The sequence below is a fragment of the Sinocyclocheilus rhinocerous genome, unplaced genomic scaffold (assembly GCF_001515625.1).
Source record: "Sinocyclocheilus rhinocerous isolate Xijiao unplaced genomic scaffold, SAMN03320098_v1.1 scaffold107, whole genome shotgun sequence".
Lineage (NCBI taxonomy): Eukaryota > Metazoa > Chordata > Actinopteri > Cypriniformes > Cyprinidae > Sinocyclocheilus > Sinocyclocheilus rhinocerous.
In genome coordinates, this window is record NW_015635024.1 from 426750 (window position 1) to 447053 (window position 20304).

At 35.7% G+C, this 20304-nt stretch overlaps 1 protein-coding gene across 4 annotated transcripts in view; it reads left to right on the top strand.

Moving 5' to 3' along the window:
- LOC107746079 (type II inositol 3,4-bisphosphate 4-phosphatase-like) overlaps positions 1-20304 on the top strand; it is a 120950-nt gene that overhangs the window by 58191 nt on the left and 42455 nt on the right. For all 4 annotated transcript variants that reach the window (XM_016560148.1, XM_016560151.1, XM_016560150.1 and 1 more), the window contains 3 exons: positions 3125-3255; positions 12392-12496; positions 18090-18198. In XM_016560148.1, coding sequence (XP_016415634.1) covers positions 3125-3255; positions 12392-12496; positions 18090-18198 — 345 coding nt within the window. The remainder of the gene's footprint in view (positions 1-3124; positions 3256-12391; positions 12497-18089; positions 18199-20304) is intronic.

The following is a 20304-nucleotide window of genomic DNA, read 5'->3' on the forward strand; positions in this document are numbered from 1 at the left end:
TGGAATTGACGGCAGACACAAAGCCTCCGGTGATTTAAAGTGAACGGCAGCCGTAACGCACCATGAAATGAAGGCTTCAGAGTGGCCCACCGTACCGACATCTAGACATAATTCCAGCGCTCTCATCTCTCGCCTATACCAAACGATTGTGGGTTTTTTAAACTCCAAAAGCACTCCTAGATCTATTGTTTCAGCTCTGCTCTTTATCACTGTGTCTTTCTTCCACCCCAAACCCCAATAAAATAGGAAACAGAAGTTTCCTCCGCTTCCTCTCCGCATGCCTTCTTTCCGCTACAAATCTCTTTTTTATTATCGCCGTCGTTCCACCCAAAGCACATTCTGATAAAGCGACATTACAATTCAAGTCGGAGCTTTTGAACAAAACAAGATGGTAGATATGATGCTTTTTTAAGTGGCTCAACAACTTCGGCACAAGATCTTCTCAGACTTTTAACTGCTCTGGCTCAGCATGAAGTAATAACAATTTCTTTTCGTCTATTTTCCTTAGATAACCGATGTTTGACAATGAGAACGAGACTGGAATAGATCATTCTGAAGGACTCTGTGTCTTTTGAAAGAGACTGACTGGAGGCTGAAACAGAAATCTTTAAGTAACCTGCAGTAATAACCTTATTTCAGCACATCTTTGAAAACATCTTAGTCCACATGCACTTCAGGCACCTTAAAATTTCAAATAAAAATGAAAACTGAAAAATGTCTTTTCAAACATGTATGATTTTTTTCTTCTTCTATGGAACATAAAAGAAGATTTGTGTTTGTTTGTTTTTTGGTGTCCATACAATGAATGTCAGTGGGGTCCAGTCTTGTGGTTTTGGAGCCCATTGACTTACATTCTTCACTATCTTCACTATTCATTTTTTTTAATCTTTCAAAATGTAATTGTGCACATATATTAATGTATTGGAAAAATTAACATTAATCATTTTTTGTTTGGTGATGTTATAGTGGCACAGAAACTACATACTTTGGCTTTAAAATGTAGAAAATAAGATCCAGGATTATTGGGGAAAAAACATTGGGACCTGCTCTTACCTTTCAATAGAAACAATAAATGCTCTTTTCTGCTAATTTCTTTCACTTCTGCAGCTCTTGTCACCTTTGGCTCCTTTTGAAGATGCTAATCACATTTCTGAAATTATTATTAAAGTATCACAGAGACTTTCAATTTGCATGAAAATTAATCATTGTTCCCTTTGGAAATGCCCTCCACAATTAAAGATTCCTGAGCCTTTTATTAATGAGACTTATTGGCTCTGTCAGTCTGCGTGGAGAGACAAGAGCCCATAACTTATGTAAATCTGCCGTAGTGTTACGCAGCAAATCGCTGCAGACCTCCCATGACAACATAAAAGACACAACACACAGTAAGTCAGGAAAAAGAGCCTCTCAGAATGACACGTTAAGAGAAAGTCTATGCGTAAGTGCTGTGAGAATGAGACTGAATGAGTGAATTTTACCTGTTGAATTGCTGCAGGGGACAAATAGTCTGTGATCCCTTTTCCAAGACCCACAGAAAGCACAATTGAAGTTTTGTGACATTTAATCCCTGCATATTCAAGGTTCAAGAAAACATACTGTGACATTCAGAACTTAAAACTCAAAACTTCAGCAAAATACTCAGCAAAACTGTACTTTTGCAACTTTTTGATGTCAGAAATGTTAGTAAAGTTGAGTTGAAGCTTATTTTTAACAATATCCCTGATCGTTTCAGTCTGATCTTAGCAGTTTGAAGGGCACACTGACAAGCATGTGGTTTTTGATGAATCTATCTTAGCGTAATGCAAGTTTAAGGCAGCAGATATGTTGTTCTTGTAGGATGGAGTGATTAAAACTATATCGGATCTGACAGTGATCCGCAGATCACGAGTCAGTGCAGCAAAGCACTTACTTTACATGAACTCTTAAAGTCACAACAGCAGAAAATGTTCAGAGTGAGTGTAAAATGCTTATGAAAACCTAAAATATGCCAGTAATTCAGATCTTCTTGCTTGCATTGAAGCTTGAAATGCTCTGCATCTCAAATCATGCAGGAGAACATGATCATCAGGTTTTGATCAAGTCAGCTCCAGTCCTGCTTTCATTACAGCAAAAATTAGCATTGTGAATGCAGAGTAGAAGTTCGCTGGTGCTCTCAGACTTTCAGTTGTTGAGCAGAACAGTAATAACTAGATGAGTAAAGTTTGAAGACACACTTGTCTGAAAGTTTACAATAACTTAAAAAGCTTGAATTGTGAAGGTTTTTACTAAGAGAAGTCCGAGAAAGTCAGTGTTACTAACATGTTTTAGCACATTGCTATTATGTTTTAACAAGTTGCTAGCATACTTCCAGCATGTTTTAACATGTCCTTAGCATGTTTTAGCACAATGCTAACGTGTTTTGCAAAGTTCTAGCATGTTTTAGCAAGTTGTTAACATGTTACAAGCATTTTTAACACATTACAAGCATATTTAAACATTGTTAACATGTTTCTAGTATGTTTTAATGTGTTTCTAGCGTATTTTAAAACATTGCTAACATGTTTTTCCACGTGGCTAGCAAGTTTCTAGCATATTTAACATTGTTAGCATGTTTCTAGTTTGTTTTAACAATACTAACATGTTTTTACATGTTGTTAGCATGTTTTAGCAAGCATGATCCTAGTATGTTTTAACATGTTTTAGTATGTCGTTAACATGTTGAGCATGTTTTAGCATGACATTGCTTATGTGTTTAGGGTTAACACATTGCTAACATTTGCAGAACATGTTTTAGCATGTTGCTAAGACCGATGTTAAAACATGCTAAACATATTGTGAGCATTTTAACATTTTCCCTGCATGTTTTAACGTGTTTCTAATATGTTTTAGCCTGTTGTTATTAGCATGTTTAACATGTGGCTAACCTGTTTTAGTATGTTTCTAGCATATTTTAGCATGTTGTTAGGCTTATTTAGTGTATTGCAGACTGGTTGTTAGGCTTTGCTAGTGATATGACAGCTTAAATACTGGACGTTTTCAGCCCCTCAATGAAAGACTGCGAATTTGGGCCTGTTTGGATGTCCAATATGGGAATTCTGTAAGTCAAGCCAACATAATGAGGGTTGATTTATGTTGTGTCCCACAGGATACAAGAGCTGAAAGATCTAGGAGAGCTCTCTCCACACTGGGACAATCTGCGGAAGGACGTGATCTCTCACTACGACCAGATCATCAAAGAATACCAGGACACGCTGGTGGAGCTGGAGAAACTTACTGGTAAAGGCTTCAGATGCAATGAAGCATGATCTCTTTCTCACACACACATACAGCCTTTCTCATTTTGCATGCATGAGACTTTATCCAGTGCAAACAGTGTGACATCACACACAATCACACACAATTGATCAGCAGTGCGAGTTGTAAAAGCATTTTTTTTTTGTCCAGCCGCATTCATGCAGAATTTCTTAGTTCATCAAATTTTCATATGCAGCTCACAGTTAGCTGTCACATTCAATGTGACTTTATACTCGCATGGTTGCACGTTTTAGAGGAACAAGCAGAGTATGTGCTTTTAAAGCTGCCTCTATTGCATTAGCCTGTATAAAGCTTGTTTACAGTAAATACATATGTGTCGCTTTTAATAATAAGACGCACTGTAGCATTGCAATTGCATGCGTTGCCTGAAAACTAAACTTGAATTGACTGAAAATTTGATAAAAAAGTGCCAATTTTATGCTTCTGTTTAGAAGCACATAAGCCAAAATGACAAATAAGTCATTGCCGCAGTGCATTTTGCAAAAGCGATGGCCATGTAAACGTTATACGTCTCTACCAGTTGACACATTGGTACTGTCGCGTGGTATATCCTGTCATCTCACCCCGCTCTAGCATGATCCATATTGTTGGAGGAAAAATAAAATGGAGCACAAAATGCCAGTATTTGTCAGCCGTGTCGCTCCTCACACCGAGCAAGAATAGTCATTGATGATCTTGCCCTTCTAATCAGCCGTGACGGGCCGAAAAAACTGATCTGCCTGATCGATGGACCCATTACTGAGGCTTATATTCAGGGATGAAATTGTGCAGGCTTGTGTTTTGTCAGCTGAGCGGTGTTGACGTGTCCGTCCATGGGCCTCTAATCTTGTTTGCTGTGTAGCAGACGCCCTGCTCCTTCACAGCCGTTCCCATCTTTTCTTTTTCACGTGAAACCAGGGACTGTTTTTTTTTGTTGTTTTTTTTTTAATCTAATTTGTTGTTCAGAAAACCAACTTAAAACGGGTTTTCCGTTCAGGAAACAAGTCTTAAAGGGGAAGTTTATTTTTGCTATACGGTGCTGTAATATTAGCGAAATTTGACAGCATAAAGGTCCATTGTTTTTTGTCAGTAGGGTAACTATGTAGTAAATAGCGTTCACACAGAAAACACCAAGCAGTTTTCGGTTTGTCAGCATGGTGAATCCATGTGTCCAACATAAAAATGTTGTGAAAACCACATGAGGATATACTTCGTTCTTGCACAAAATTCATGATTAAGTGTATTCCTATGGAAATTACTGTTTTCCACCCATGAAAATATGCCGAGCATCAGTAAATGGGTCTGCACCATCACGTTTTTATTCAAATAATGAAGGTGCTGTACATTGAATTGTTATGTATTCTGTTGTAATTGTACAGTACTGTTGTATTTTGAACATGCAATTAATCGTTTTATTGTAAATGAAAAATAAATCATTAATTTCTCAAATCCATCAACACAGACGCTGCATGTTGCATCCACCATGTTTTCTCACACTTGGGGCTTAAATAAATTTCCAAGTTTATTACTCGTAATTACAACTTTGTGGTGTCATTCATACATGTTCAACTCAAAAATACAATCTTTCCAACGTAACTTTAATGCACCATTAGATTCTGATTAATAATAGGACTATTCACAGCAATCGATCTTTTGGTAATTGTCTTCAAATTTGTTGAAGGCCTAGAATTTCTTGCAGAAGCATGTTCTGAAAGCTGTAGTGGCTAATGCTAATGCCCCATGAAATCACTTATTTCTGGAATGCTATGTCACTCTCTTCTTTTTAGCTAGCCTACGTCACAGATGAACACAGTGAACCATGATTTGCTGTATGCTAATCGGCTGCAGGCGGCATTAGCATGGAGGACATTATTGAGCGCATTTGATTGGACAAAAATCTGTTTAGTGCAGGTTGTCATCAATGCTTTTGTGCTCTAAAATGCATGTATCTCTGCACACTAAACAATCTCAAATACACATGGACTAAAAGCCACATAACTCCAATTTGAATTTCTGAGGTGTTTTAGAGCATTTAGAGAGTGTTTTGCCATGCTGACAGTACAGTTAGCATGCTAAAACCTCTGCATCCCCTAATTCATCCTCCGTTAAAGCACTGCAGCTAAAATATTAAAGGGGTCCTATTATGCGTTTTCACTTTTTCAACTTTAGTTAGTCTGTAATGTTGCTGTTTGAGCATAAAAAAGATCTGCAAAGTTACAAAGCTCGAAGTCCACTTCAAAAGGAGATATTTTATTTAACAGAAATCACTTTTCAAAAACTACAACAAACGACTCGTTCGGACTACAACACATATTTTCCTGGATTTGTGATATCACAAATATCGACAAATGGGACGAGACCTGGTTGAGCTGCACTAAAGAAGGCAACGAGTGTTATCACTATGTCGGAGACACGCTAGCTTTCCCAAGGCAGACGAACTTAGAGTGGTTACAATCATCCGGGTTTAAGCACATTTCGTATTTCAGAAGGCGGGCCTTCATTTGATACAGGAACTATTCGAGCCGTTCATGCCAGACTGGGGAGAGAGGTGTTGTAATAATGTAAAATATGTGAAAAATTATGTGTTTTTCGAACAACCTAGTATGAGAGCCTGTTCTAGTACACCACCAAAACAAAACCAAGACTTTGTAAAAGAGCATAATAGGACCCCTTTAAAGCTTAAAAACTAAATATTAAAATTAAAGCTTAAAAAAACGAAAAATATGCTAGAAAAACTAGTCAATGGTATTAATGGACTAGCCGATTTCTGGACGCATTCCGCCCATTCTCCTGTCCTATGGGATGTTGTCATAATCCACTCACTGCAGTGCCACTGCAGAGTATTAATTATTGATATCTAATGTTATCACAAGGTTGGCAACATGTGGCTCGAGACAGTGTTTGGTTTCAGCCGGCGTTTCTCAAAAGGGCAGATCCGTTCTCCCGGCGCCCTCTTCACCTCAGGGCAGGTATTGCAGTCGTTTGACTCTGGTCTAAAACAAAAACAAAACAAGCTCTGTGGTGTTTTTTTCCCCTTTCGTTTAATTCATTTTTAATTAGACAAGGCTGACTCGGGGTACTTCAGAGTGTGTTAACTAATGAATTAATAATTTTGTGTTAGCATTGTTTGCAGCCGGTGGAATTAGAGGCACTGGGAGCTAATCCTGTTGTTTGTCAGTCCTCTAGCGGGATTGTTCGGCCCGGGGTGGAGAAACCCACAACCTCACCTGCCCCGTCACAGAGAGCAAAGTAAGACAAATCCAAAGACTCCACTGAGCCACGGAATAAGTGAAGGGTAATTAAAATAAGTGAGGAATCTTCCTGGACTTTTCTTTAAAGCTGTTTTCTTTTCTTCACACTCTAAAAAATGCTGGGTTAAATACAACCCAGCATTTTTTAGAGTGCAGCATTGACTTACCCTTGTGTTACTGAAACTTGTAAAAAAAAAAATTTAATAATAATAAAATGGACAAACCCAGCGATTGGGTTCTTTTGACCCAGCATTTGGGTTAAATGTTTAACCCAACCTTCTGGGTAGTAACCCAAATGCTGGGTCAAAACAACCCAATCACTGAGTTTGTCCATATTTTACCCAACGCTGGGTTGTATTTAACCCAGCATTTTTTAGAGTGCAGCATTGACTTACCCTTGTGTTACTGAAACTTGTAAAAAAAAAAATTTAATAATAATAAAAAAACAACAACATAAAACTACCATAAAACATCACATGAAATTGTATATATTCATTACTGTTCAAATGTTTTTCAAATAATTTTTTTAAAATACTTTTATTCATCAAGGATGCATTAAATTGGTCAAAAGTGACAGTAAAGACATTTATAATGTTACAAAAAAATACATTTTATATAATGTTTTTTTTTTTACTTTCTATTGATCAAATAATCCTGAATAAAATGTCAAATATTTTTAAAAAACAAAAAAACAAAAACAAATGTCAAGCAGTGCAACTGTTTTCAACATTGATAATAATCAGAAATGTTTCTTGAGCAGCAAATCAGCATATTAGAATGATTTCTGAAGCATCATGTGACACTGAAGACTGGAGTAATGATGCTGAAAATTCAGCTTTGATCACAGGAATAAATTACATTTTAATATATATATTCAAATAGAAAATGTTTATTTTAAATTGTAATAATATTTCACAATATTCCTTTTTTTTACTGTATTTTTGATCTTATAAAAGCAGCCTTGGTGAGTAGAATAAATTTCTTTCAAAAACATTACAAAAAGTCTAACTGACCTCAAACTTTTGAACACTTTTTAACACAGTTTTATGTGATAATCAAAGCTTTGATTCAAGTGTAGATTAAAAAATGGCACACTTGGTAGGTTTGATGTTATTAATGCTAAGGAAGGTGAAATTTTCTGTCACTTACAAACTGAATTTTAATATTTTTTCACTCAAAGCTGTCTTACGACTCCAAAAGACGAGTCACATTGCTTGAGTCGCATGGACTGCTTTGATACTTTTATGGTGTTTTTGATTGCCATTGGACACTATTGTTTTTGAGAAAAGAAGACAGTTTGGACATTCTGCTAAACATCTCCTTTGGTGTGCCATGGCAGAAAGTAACTCAAAAGGGTTTTGTAACAACATCAGGGTGAGTAAATTGACAGAAATCACATTTATAGCAAGACTATTTGCTCTTTGTTGGCTTTAGATCTCACGTAAGCATAAAAACAGTTTATTAAGCCTCAGACGCTGATTTGTTCCCCAGAACCATTGCAAAACCACAGACAGTCTGCGCTATACGTGCCTGCAGGCCGCAGACACCTACTCCTGCTGCTGCTGCCCAGGGACTTTGGTGCCTGTTTAACGGGAGGAAAACCCTGAAAACGCTTGGCACAAGAGACCTACAGCCAAGCTGAATCAGTTAGAGGCTTCTGTGCCAATAGCTAGCTGTGCCTTCTAGGCTCTATGGTGGGCCTGGGACTTTTTTCTCAGTATTTCTGAGAAGGGTGTTTAATGGAAGCAGGGAAACATGCACGATGCTCCTGTTCAAGTACACTCGTCTCTGACTGGAGATCGCATTGAACTCTCATCATTATGCGCTTCTGTAGCCGAGAAGGAGATCTTATGAGAGAAAAACAGTCAGAGGGACAGAAATAATGAGACTGCTGGCTTTTTTATGGAAAAGAGACAAAGTGCGTTTGTGTTTGCATAGCTGACAATATGGACATAAACCTTTTTTTCGAGGTAGTTCGTTGATGCATTTCTTTTCCACTACTTTTAATCACTTTTTGCCTCGACTAGTTCTTTAGTCCTGCAGTGTGACAGATTATTTTGAAGGCTTGTAGTCTCACACCGCAGGATATTTTTAGGTATTCAGCTGTTATTCACTGGATTATCCATATACTGCATCCACACAAATCAATAAAGTGTTTACTTATTATATTTATTAATGCTGAAGATCCCTATTTTGTATTATGTGGCGGTGTTGCACTGAATAAATTAACATGGAAGTAGTTAAATAATTATAACAAAGTAAAAAGTAATAATAAAATTAGTGGAAGGTAAAACTCATACTACTGACAAGCTTGACAACCACTGCGTCTTAATTGCTCTATTTTACTGTATTTTAAGTCAGTGCATATAAACTACATCCTCCATCTTGGCTTGCCTTTGACCTGTGACAACAATCAAAATAAATAAATAAATAAATAAAATAAATGAAGTGCAATTCAATCATAAGGAGCAACTTTCTTGGTATGCTCATTCATTCATTATGGGATAGCAAAGTGTCCAATGTGTTATTCGCCTACTGCATCTTAAATATTACATATTTTACCCACTCATTACACATACTGCTTTTTTAACTTGGATACTTGTGACAAAATGATTTTTATTATTGGTAAGAAACAGTAAATACTTTTTTTTTAAACATTTTTAAACACATTTATGTATGTGTAAACACGCAATTATGTATATTTCTTATGAACATCGACCCTAATTAGATAATGTCAGTATTTTAAAATAGTATTTCTGTTTACATTGTTCATATTGATATGTTTCTGTATTTCATGATTTGTAGGGCATTATAAGAACGGTAACCTGACAGGATGATTTCCGTATTTTGAAAATTAATAATTTCATATCTTGAAATTTGAAAACATTGTTTGAAAAGATTTATGAACTTTACAATTTCTTAATGTAGCTTATCCAATCAGAATTAAAAGTCCTATCTATCCGTTTGTTTTTAATTATTATATAATATGTGATGTATCATTAATTTGTTATGAATATTATTTTCTGGTTTGCATTCCTCAGGTTCCAAAAACAAAGCTAAAATAATCAAATAACATGAAGTATCTTTTGTTTGTAAAGTATTGGATTCTATAACCCGATCTCATGGAAAAATATTTTTACAATTAAAAAAAGTATTTTACAAGATGCCGATTTCGTGTGAATTCATATGATGTGAATCTTATGTAAACATACGATTTTTATAAAAAAAAGTTAAGTATGAAGGACCAACCCTAAACCTAATTAGCCACCAACTCACCTAAACATAAAATAGCACAAAAAAACAATTTCTGGGTTGAATATCCAACAAAAATTACTATTGTGATATATACTGTTACTGTGATGTAGCCTATAAAATAAGGTTTTAGTTATATTGTCCACTTCTAAAACCAGTGGTCAGTTTTGCTGGGGTTTCCCTGGGCTGGGCAGGTTTCGGTGTGGGCAGATGGAGTGTGTGATGGGGCTAATTCCTCCTCCACGCCTGGCTGGCCCGTGTCCCAGGAGAGAGCACATCTGTCTGACAGCGCTGCCACACGGAGCACACGTGCAAATAACACTAAACTATCCAGAAGTGCTCAGCATGAGTGACACTTAAAGATGCACTCAGTCATTCTGTTCTTATTATAATCTTTTACCCAGAGACTGAGGAGTGCTTTTGATATCTAATCATCTGATCTATGGAATCAGAGCAGTACTTATCTGGATTTTAATTAAGGTGATTGCATTAAACGTATAAAAATTACACTGAATAAAATTATATAAAACACTCTAATTTGATTCCTGATGTAAAATTTACTTCTTTTTTTTTTTTTTAAATATACATCAATTTTTTTCTTTTCGGAGCAATGCTTATTTGGATCTTAATTAGAGTGATTGCATGAAACTTTTGTTAAAATTTGAACCAAATATAACTATATAAAGCACATTAATTTGGGTTCGTGCAGTATTTTTTTAGTACCGATGTTTTCCTGTGCCCATGAGTGCCGTTTCTACCCACCCGACTTAATGCTGGAGGTGTAGTGAATTTATGCCTTGTTAAATGTTTCAGCATGTACATTTTCAACTTAACAAGGGTCAAACTTACAGCAGTGATAAAAATGTTTAAAGATCATGTTTCAGTGTGGATGCTGCTCTTTATTTCTTTACTTTCCTCATCCTCAGTATGTTTTGTTATTAATAAAAAAGGGCATTTTGTGGAGGCATTGGCAGGTCTGATCTATATTTGAGTGATATTGAGCTTTATCTGAGCTGTGTGAGCAGCAGCGGTGGTGTATTGTGATGTTCGGTGGGCTGTGGTGGGGCTGTACAACTTTTCATTAATGTTTATATGCCTTTGTGCCACACTCTCAGAAAAAAAGGTACAAAAGCTGTCACTGGGGCAGTACCTTTTCAAAAGGCACACCTTTGTACCTAAAGAGTCCATATTGTTACCTTAAAGGTACATATAAGTACCTAAAGTGTACATATTAGTACCTAAAAGGTACAAAAGTGTACCTTTAAAAAAGGTACCGCCCCAGTGACAGCTTTTGTACCTTTTTTTCTGAGAGTGCACAGAGCCTTTGAGTCTGATCAGCTGTAATTATCACAGCACTTCACTTCCTCAAAAGAGTTCATTTGTGCTTGATTTTTGAAAAAGATATCTTGTGTCATGCAATGAAAAACTATTATCAAAGTGAACCCTATTTTAAACCATCACTTTTTTTTTTTTTTTTGCATTGTGACATTGTTTTCATGACAGTATTCCTCAATTTATTTGTTTGTTTGTTTGTTTTTATTTTTAAATTGTTTTTTAATTTGTTTTTATTTTTACGTTTTTTTGTAATATAGAAAAAAAGCTGTATTACAGTAATGCAAATCACCATTGAGAATAACAATATGAATTTTGGGGAATAAAGCCGGTTCTGTAATCAACGGTAAATCTCCATCACCTGCGGGCTTTCACATGGAGCAGCATTAGAGCCGTTGTTCTGCAAAATTTATTTTTGTAGCTTTATTTTATTTTATGAAGCCAATGTTATTTAGCGTATCATTTATTTATCTGTTTGTTGTTAGTTTATTTCTATTCTTTCTTTGTCTGCTGACAACACAACTGGTCAGATAATTAGTTAGTTTAGAAAGTTCTTAAGAGCGCTGATAACATTTCAAAGAGTCTCTGTTGGCTATATTTGCATATATTACACTGAAGCGATCAAAAGCTTGCCGTGTGTCGCTGGGCGATATTTGCTTCACCATAGGGGCTTACAGTATCCGTTTCTGAAGATTTTAATTGGGTTGTTTTTGTGCAAGGCAGGTGGTGCTTAATTTGAGCAAAACCCTGTGCTTAGTAGATTTGAGAATAAATGAGCTGGTATTTGGGAGAGTGATATTTGTAATCAGATTGCGGTGTTTATATGCAGCTCTGAGCGGTCATTACTACAGCACGAGTCACTCAAGGTCATCCATGATTTCTTTTATCCTTTATTAGGCCTGTATGAAAGACATTACCTTCACACGTTTAAATCAAAGGCCTTGCGTGAAGGCTCTTTGTGTTGGCTCTCACCTTCAATTGATGTTTAATTGCCTTCTTTTTATTCATTTAATCAGACTGATGTTGAATTCGTTTGATCAAGTCGTGGCTTTGTACTCGAATGCATTCAAACTGGCCGCTATAATGCTTCGCAACCAACACATTCAAGTCAGAATAATAGTAAAGGGTTGTATTTGCATGAGGCTGTAATTCAATAGAAGCAGATGGCAGAGCCCCCGCTGTGTGTTTGCGCTCTTCTGTCTGTTTGTGTGTTTGTTTGTTTTCTTGAACAAGGACTAAAGCAGATTATATATAAACGCTTGGCTTTTGGTGATCTTTCCCAGGCCCGTTGTTCAAGCCCAGCTGCAGCAAAGGCCAGAAATATCTGGAGTTCATTCCCATCAACCTGCACACACAGAGAATGCGGGTGACGTGTCCAAGGAAAACAGGTGCGTCTCATGCATGTCCCTATTCCCTCTGTTTACTACCTCTGGCTGGCTTTGGAATTGAATACTAGCGTACTGCCTATAAATAAAACAATATGTAATAAATATTTGAAACAGTAAAATGCTACTTTTGTTGTACAAATGTATTTCAGAGACCTATCTAATGAACTTAAAAATTAATTGTCATAGAAATAAAAATATTAATAATTATATTTTTATATTAATATACAAGTTTTATATTTATATATATATAGCGAGAGAGAGAGAGCATTGCATTGTGGGATACAATATAGTTACAATTATTGGTTTACTATTACTACTACTTCAGTATTTGGGGCGATTCTTGTCATCAAAAAGCTAAATGACACATTCGTGCCAAAAAATATTAAAACCATATATGTATACTACTGTATATACTGAAGTAGTAGTAATAGTAATATGGTATTATTTACTTATGTATTTATTTATTGTTTAAATTGTTAAGTATTTACATTAGTACATCATTTTTTTAAATTGTGTATTACAATAATATGAATTACTGTAGAGATAGTATAATAATATGCATTTTGATTGGACATTTACTTTATAATCATGATACATTTTCAAAAATGCAATTGTCATGCAAATTTATTTCAGAGTCATCTAATTAATTTAATTATCTTACAAAAAATATTAGTAATTTTTAAATTAATATGTTTTATTAATATTATTTATAATTTATATTTGTAAAATGTAATTTTTTCAGTTTAAATGTCTATAATGTAGGATCAAATTGATAGCATTGCATTGTAGGATACGGTATGCAGTGTCATATACTGCAGAAAGTGGTAAATACAGGCATGCTCTATACATGCTATACTGAAGTAGTACATAAAATAGTATGCTATTTATTTTCAGTTTGTTTGTTTATTGTTTAAATTGTAAATTATTGGCTTTGTGGTGTTTGTTCTACTTCAAATAAAAAACATTTTAGTTTTTTGTAACAGGAAAAAAAATGGTTTATTACAGTAATGAGAATGACTGTAGAGAAAATAATATAATATACATTTTGGAAATATAATTTATCATGAATATAAATAATTATCTTTGTAGCAGCCAGCATTATTTATTCATTCATCTATTTACTTAATTGTATTTTTTATTGTTAGTTTATCTTATTTCTTCGTCTGGACAGATAATTAGTTCAGTTTGAAACTTCTTAAGAGCACTGATAACATTTCAAAGAGCCTTTCTCTTCTACATTTGCATGCAGTATATTACATTGAAGGGATCAAAGGAATGCTATGTATATATTATATGTCGTGTATATGAATTGTTAAATGCAGGTATGCAGTGCCTACTATGCACAGTATACTATATACTGCAGTACTAGTTAAAGAAGTCATGAATTGTCACTTTTGAGCAATTTAATGTGTCCTTGCTGAATTAAAGTATTAATTTCTTAAAAAATAATCAGTCAATCAATCAATCAAATCAATCAATTAATCGATCTTACAGACCCCAGACTTTTGAACAATAGTTTATACAAAGTAGCCATATATAATATTATATTTTACCTACACAATTTCTTTTGCTTTCAAGAAAAAAAGCAATTGATTGCTAATTATTATATTCATGTACAGAGGAATGTCATTTGAATGAACGTCAACAGTTGAATGACAGAGTGAGAGTTTAAAAGCCAGACGTCGTCTCCGGAGTTCATGTTGTTAATGCTGCTCCGTCTTCAAGCACGCAGCCCAAACACAATTTCCAAAAAGGCGCTTTAGTTTATAGCCTCAGACAGACGTCCTGAGGTGACAGTAGTGGACAGCACTTTTCAGACTGCATTTGCTTGTTACTAGCAAAATGCTATGGATGTTTTTCTTTTTCTTTTTTGCCTGATGGTGACAAGCCACTTACAGCTGCTTTTAAGTCCCATAACATGTCAAATATTTTTTTTTTTAGAAATATGGAAGTGTTTTCTAATCTTTCTAAGCCTATTCACACATTCGTTTCTCATTGGATATCCTTCACTCTTAAAAAATAAAGGTTCTTTATTGACATCGATGGTTCCACAAGGAACCTTTAACATCAATGGAATCTTTCCATTCTTTAGTGTAACAAGGTTCTTTAGACTATTAAAATGTTCTTCACACTAAGAAAAAGGTTCTTTGGGGAACTAAAAATCATTCTTCTATTGCATCATGGCAAAAACCCTTTTTTTGGAACCATTTTTAAGAATGTATTTCACATCAACATGTCACATTGTAGAAAAGTATCACAGTGACTTTAAACTAGAGCTGTCAGTCAAATTAAAATGGTTAATCTAATTAATTACATGTTATTATGAATTATATAAACAAATTGGTAACACTTTAGTTTAGGGACCAATTCTCACTATTAACTAGTTGCTTATTAGCGTGCATATTACTAGCATATTGGCTGTTTATTAGTACTTATAAAACACATATTAATGTCTTATTCTGCATGACCATATAGGTCCCATACCTAAACTTAACAACTACCTTACTAACTATTAATAAGCAGCAAATTAGGAGTTTATTGAGGCAAAAGTCATAGTTAATAGTTAATAGTGATAATTGGTCCCTAAACTAAAGTGTGACCAATACATTAATCAAACTAATTGCAATAATCACTGACAAAATCCCCAAAATAGGAATTATTCTTAAACGTGTAAAGATTCATGTACATTGCGCCAGACCAAAGTATTGAATTGATATTATGAAAAGTGATTTTAGGTGTTTTATTTTCATGTTGCATGCCACCTCCATCTTTTTTTTGTAATTGTTGTTTCTTAAAGGCACAGTTCACCCAAAAATTAAATTCAGTCATCCTTTACTCACCCCCATGTCGTTCCTAACCAGACTTGCTTTCTTCTATTGAATGCAAAATGTGTGTTTTAAAGGGTTAGTTCACCCAAAAATGAAAATTTTGTCATTAATTAATTACTGCGTCACTTTGGTACGTTCACGACAGTACCATGACTCGAGCGTGTGGCAGCGCTGACCCAGATTCGGCATAATTACGTTATCACGCCGGATCTGGGTCAGCGCAGCCACACGCTCGCGTCATGATGCTGTCGTGAACGCGCGTCCAAAGTGACGCAGTAGAGACAGAATTTTCATTTTTGGGTGAACTAAGCCTTTAAGAACGTTGGTGACCAAACAGTTCCCATTGGCTTCCATTGTGTTTTTGTCCATACCAACATGGTCAAACAACAAAAGTAAATAATGACAGAATTTTCATTTTTTAGTGGACTATCTCTTTAACGGGCCTAATTGTTTATATATTTTTCGTACAATATAGAATTAAAATTACCTTGCATTAAATTACCTTGTTAAATTGACAGCCCTACTACATTTCTTAGCCTCTGCAAACAATTCATCTGCGCCATGGAGATACACAGGTGCCTGAGCCCCTCGGATCAGAGCCTCCGTTTATAGAGACTGCAAGAACCTGCACAAATCACCTCCAAATTGGGCCAATGCGTGACGGATGATCCTGACCCATATATATGCCACTGTATTCATCGTGTAGGTACACTGTTGTGAAACAGCCAATTAGATGCTCCGGAAGCGTCCTGGGAGCGGAGAGAGCACGAGGGTGGGATGGAAGTCGTTGCACGAGAACCTCATTGTCATTAGCGGAGGAACGAAGCGGCCGTAGCGCAGACGGGCGTCATGATCCCGGCGCTCAGGGGTCAGAGCGTTTGAAGGGGCCTGGATCATTATTTGCCATTTAATGTGTTGCGCTCACTTCCCACAGAGCCGATTGGCTGACCTTGCATATATCTAACAGAAATACTGCAGATGCAGTATGTGACCTCCACAGTGAAGAGATTTCCCGTTTTCTCCATAGGCCCCAATTGATAAAACATCCATAGAGCCATTGCAAATATCATGTGTAAATCATTGTGTCGCCACTTTCTTTCTGTGTGTATTGGGGGATAAATGTCAGGAGGTTGTGATATTATTAATATTCTCCACCGCAGCACGTTAAGGCTCTAAGCGACCATTTATATTGCCTATAGGACACATTGGCCCTCCAAAGTAAAGAGTTTTAAGCCTTGAAACAAAACTACCAGATCTGAATGAATCTCGTTCCTTTGTCAGAAAACACCATTTGAACAGTTTCACACACACACACGAGCATTTTGCAACCACAAATTTTATTGGTTATAAAAAATATACAAGAAGGAATATACAGTTATTGGCACATTTATACAGTCACTGATTGTATTCCTATAGATAGAAAGATAGATAGTGTGTGTGTGTGTGTGTGTGTGTGTGTGTGTGTGAGAGAGAGAGAGAGAGAGAGAGAGTGTGTGTGTGTCTGTAGATTATCTGTCTGTGTGTGTCTGTAGATACTGTGTGTCTGTAGATGATCTGTCTGTGTGTGTAGTGAGTGTGAGAGAGAGAAAGAGAGAGAGAGAGAAAGAGAGAGAGAGAGAGAGAGAGTGAGTGAGTGAGTGAGACCACAAAACCAATCTTAAGAGTCAATTTTTCAAAAAATTCTGAAAGCTGAATAAATAAGTTTTCCATTGATGTATGGTTTGTTTTTACAATAGGACAATATTTGGTCGAGATACAACTATTTGTATATCTGGAATCTGAGGTATTATAGACATTTTCTCATATATATAGGCTACTCTTCATATATATATGAAGAGTTCATTTGCAAAAGACGATAAACGGCACTTTTAAAAAAAAATTAGCTTGCCATGGTTGCCGTGCATTATTCTCCACATATAGACCGATCTGAACCCTAAACACGTTTTGTCAAAAAAGCCGGTTTTGTCCACTTTCAAGGCATTTGCTATAAAACAAACTTTTAATATGTAAAAAAAAAACTTTCAGTGAACTTTAATTTTGTAAACTACCTGTATTTGTTTAAGTTATTATTACTTAATCAAAACAACCCAACTGCATTTTGATTGATATTACCTGGAATGCGCAATAAAAAATTGTGGAGTTATAGTTTTTTTGCAAACTCTTCATATACGTTATTTATACTGTTTCTATAATAATGTTTAGAATACTTTTTAGAAATATTAACTTAAATAAATATTAAATTGGTAATAAATATTAAATAAATATAATTGCACATTTATATTCACGAATACAAATTTATATAAATAATAATAATAATAAATCCTGCTTTATTTAATATATTGTTGCTTAATGTAAATTCTGTAAATACTATGTGATAACTGGAAAATTGTCTATTAAATGCAGGTTTTTTTATTAAGTCGAAGCAAATACTACTGTCCAGTTTATGGTTTTTCTGTCATGAAACATTTCTACATGATCACTGGAGATATTCAGTGGTGTTAATTCTGTTGCGCAGGTGCTTTCCATTGCGTATGTTTACACACGTCTAAACAGCATGTCGTTCCACACTGAATCCAGTTTAATAGACACATCGCAGTTCTTCAGAGCCTCAGAGGGCTGGAGGTGGAACAGGCTGTTTGGATGTATTCACAAAACAACAGGAAGCACATAAAACAAGACAAAATATAGACGTAAACCGTGTGCCGTGGGCTTGTTTGTGATTTGTGAGGCCTGTTGAAGGATGTTTGTCGATGTTTCCTCCGTAGATTCCTTCTATGATGTGGTCACAGTAGGAGCTCCGGCAGCCCATTCGCAAGGCTTCAAGAACGGAGGCTTGCAGAAACTGCTCAGCAAATACGAAACCGAGAAGAAGAGGTCAGTCTCCACATGTTCATATGTGTCTCTTCTGATTACTTTGCTCTGGTGATGGAGAATGATTGTCTGAAAGCCTCCATTTGTGGATCAGACACGCGCCAGCTTCCTTCTGTAGAGATATAAACTAGAGAAGTTTGCCTTTTAAATCCAAAATATGTCGTTTATGTCATTTGCATGGATACGGTTTTATACAAGATTAATTTGTCAACATGAGACCACCGAGGAGATTTTTTTCATTTAATGAGATATTATAAATTCATTCAGTCCTTGTCATCCATGTCTTTCCTCTGTGAAACAAAAACAATTCTATTTTGAAGAACATTATTTTGAGACCACGGGCTGTCAAGCTCCAAAGCGCTATAAAAACAACATAAATGTAGTACATATTGATGGCGGTGAGTCTCAATATCTTGCACTGAAGCAAATGAGCGTGATTATTTTGCTGGAGAGAAATAAGCCACGTGAGCTGCAGCACATTTAGACGTATTTCTAGGGAATTGTACGAAGGTTGCATCATTCGGAAACAGAACTCTAATCCACGCGCACATTTGATCTTTTTGAAGTTAATGTTGATGATGTTTTTGCTTTAGGCTCAAATATTTTCCCTCATTAAGGCTCTTTAAATTGATCAATCTGTTAATCCGGTCAAATCCAGGGGTCTCATTTATAAAACTCTCCATAGATTTCATCCTAAAAGTGTACGTAGGCACAAAAGCTAGATTTTGCGTACGCTCAAAAGTTTTCCGATTTATAAAACCATGCGTACGCCAGAACCTGCGCAAAAATCCCTTTATAAATCCCAGTCAGGGTAAGATTGTGTTTACGTGCATCTCCACCCCGACTCCTCCCCGAAATCACCATATATGGCAATATCCATAAAAAACTGTTTAAAATAGTTCTCAGAAAAATAATTAAGAATAGAGTTGATCTCATTCATTTCCACTGGCCCAATAATATTTCAATTGTTTTTTAAAATTCAAATGAAATTAAATTAATGCAGTTTTGCTGATAAGATGAACATCTTTTAGCTATCTTTTAGTGGAAAAAATATAGGCCTATATTTATTGCAGTGTAAATACAATTATCTGACTCTGCGCGTCATTGACAAATTATTTGAAAAAGGAAACGTGCAAATCTTACCGTTTTCTTCGAGTTGTATCCTTCAGATACAGTGGTATTTTTCATAATGTTGTGGAGATGCCTTCACACGACATCAACACTTCCGTGCAGCTGTGGTTGTACAGTAAGCTATTATCATTGGACCTATTCAAACCGGACAATAGACCGTTCCACCGAATCCAGCAGTGTCCGCCACCATATCGAAGTAAGTGCGCATCATTGATCATTGTTTCGCTAAAAATATTTTCTCATAACATGAGATGTGCAGTTTACTTTAAAGATAAATTATTGTGCACCTATAGCACTCCTCGCTGTCATTAAAACAACATACCACAGGAAAAGTAATCAAGCGCATCCACTAGGCTATGTCTAAAATTATATAATTTTGGTTTAACTTCTGCGTAATGACTTTATGTAATTTCAGTGCTTATCTCCATTAATGAGAGTGGAATATTTAATGTAAATGTATATTATGACATGAAAACAGTTTTGAAAATTGTGTTATCAATTGTATCAAAATTTTATCATTTACTTTGCTCACGATGCCGGCTCAACATCGTGATGTCTATCAGCCATCGGCGATGGACGATGGCATCGTCTATCGGCCCAACCCTAGTTGCAAGATAGAAGAAAGTGTTTTGGGTGTTTGTACGTGTGCACTGTTAAGTTGCTAACATGTTGCTATGCGGATTCTAAGACGTTTTGAGTGGTATTTTTTTTTTATTTTGTGATTCCTCAAGCTTTGATTCCACTTGAAAAGCGAATGTGAGCCCTTATCCGTCATCGATGCTGAAAGAAGTCTGGACTTACAGTTTATCCGGGATTTCATGTTCATGCGCACATATCGTATCCTACACAATTACAAACTTACAGGAAATAACTTAAGAAACACATTCTAGAGGGGAATGGACATTGAAACTTACATATACATTAAAATATATGACACACACACACATATATATATATATATATATATATATACAGTGG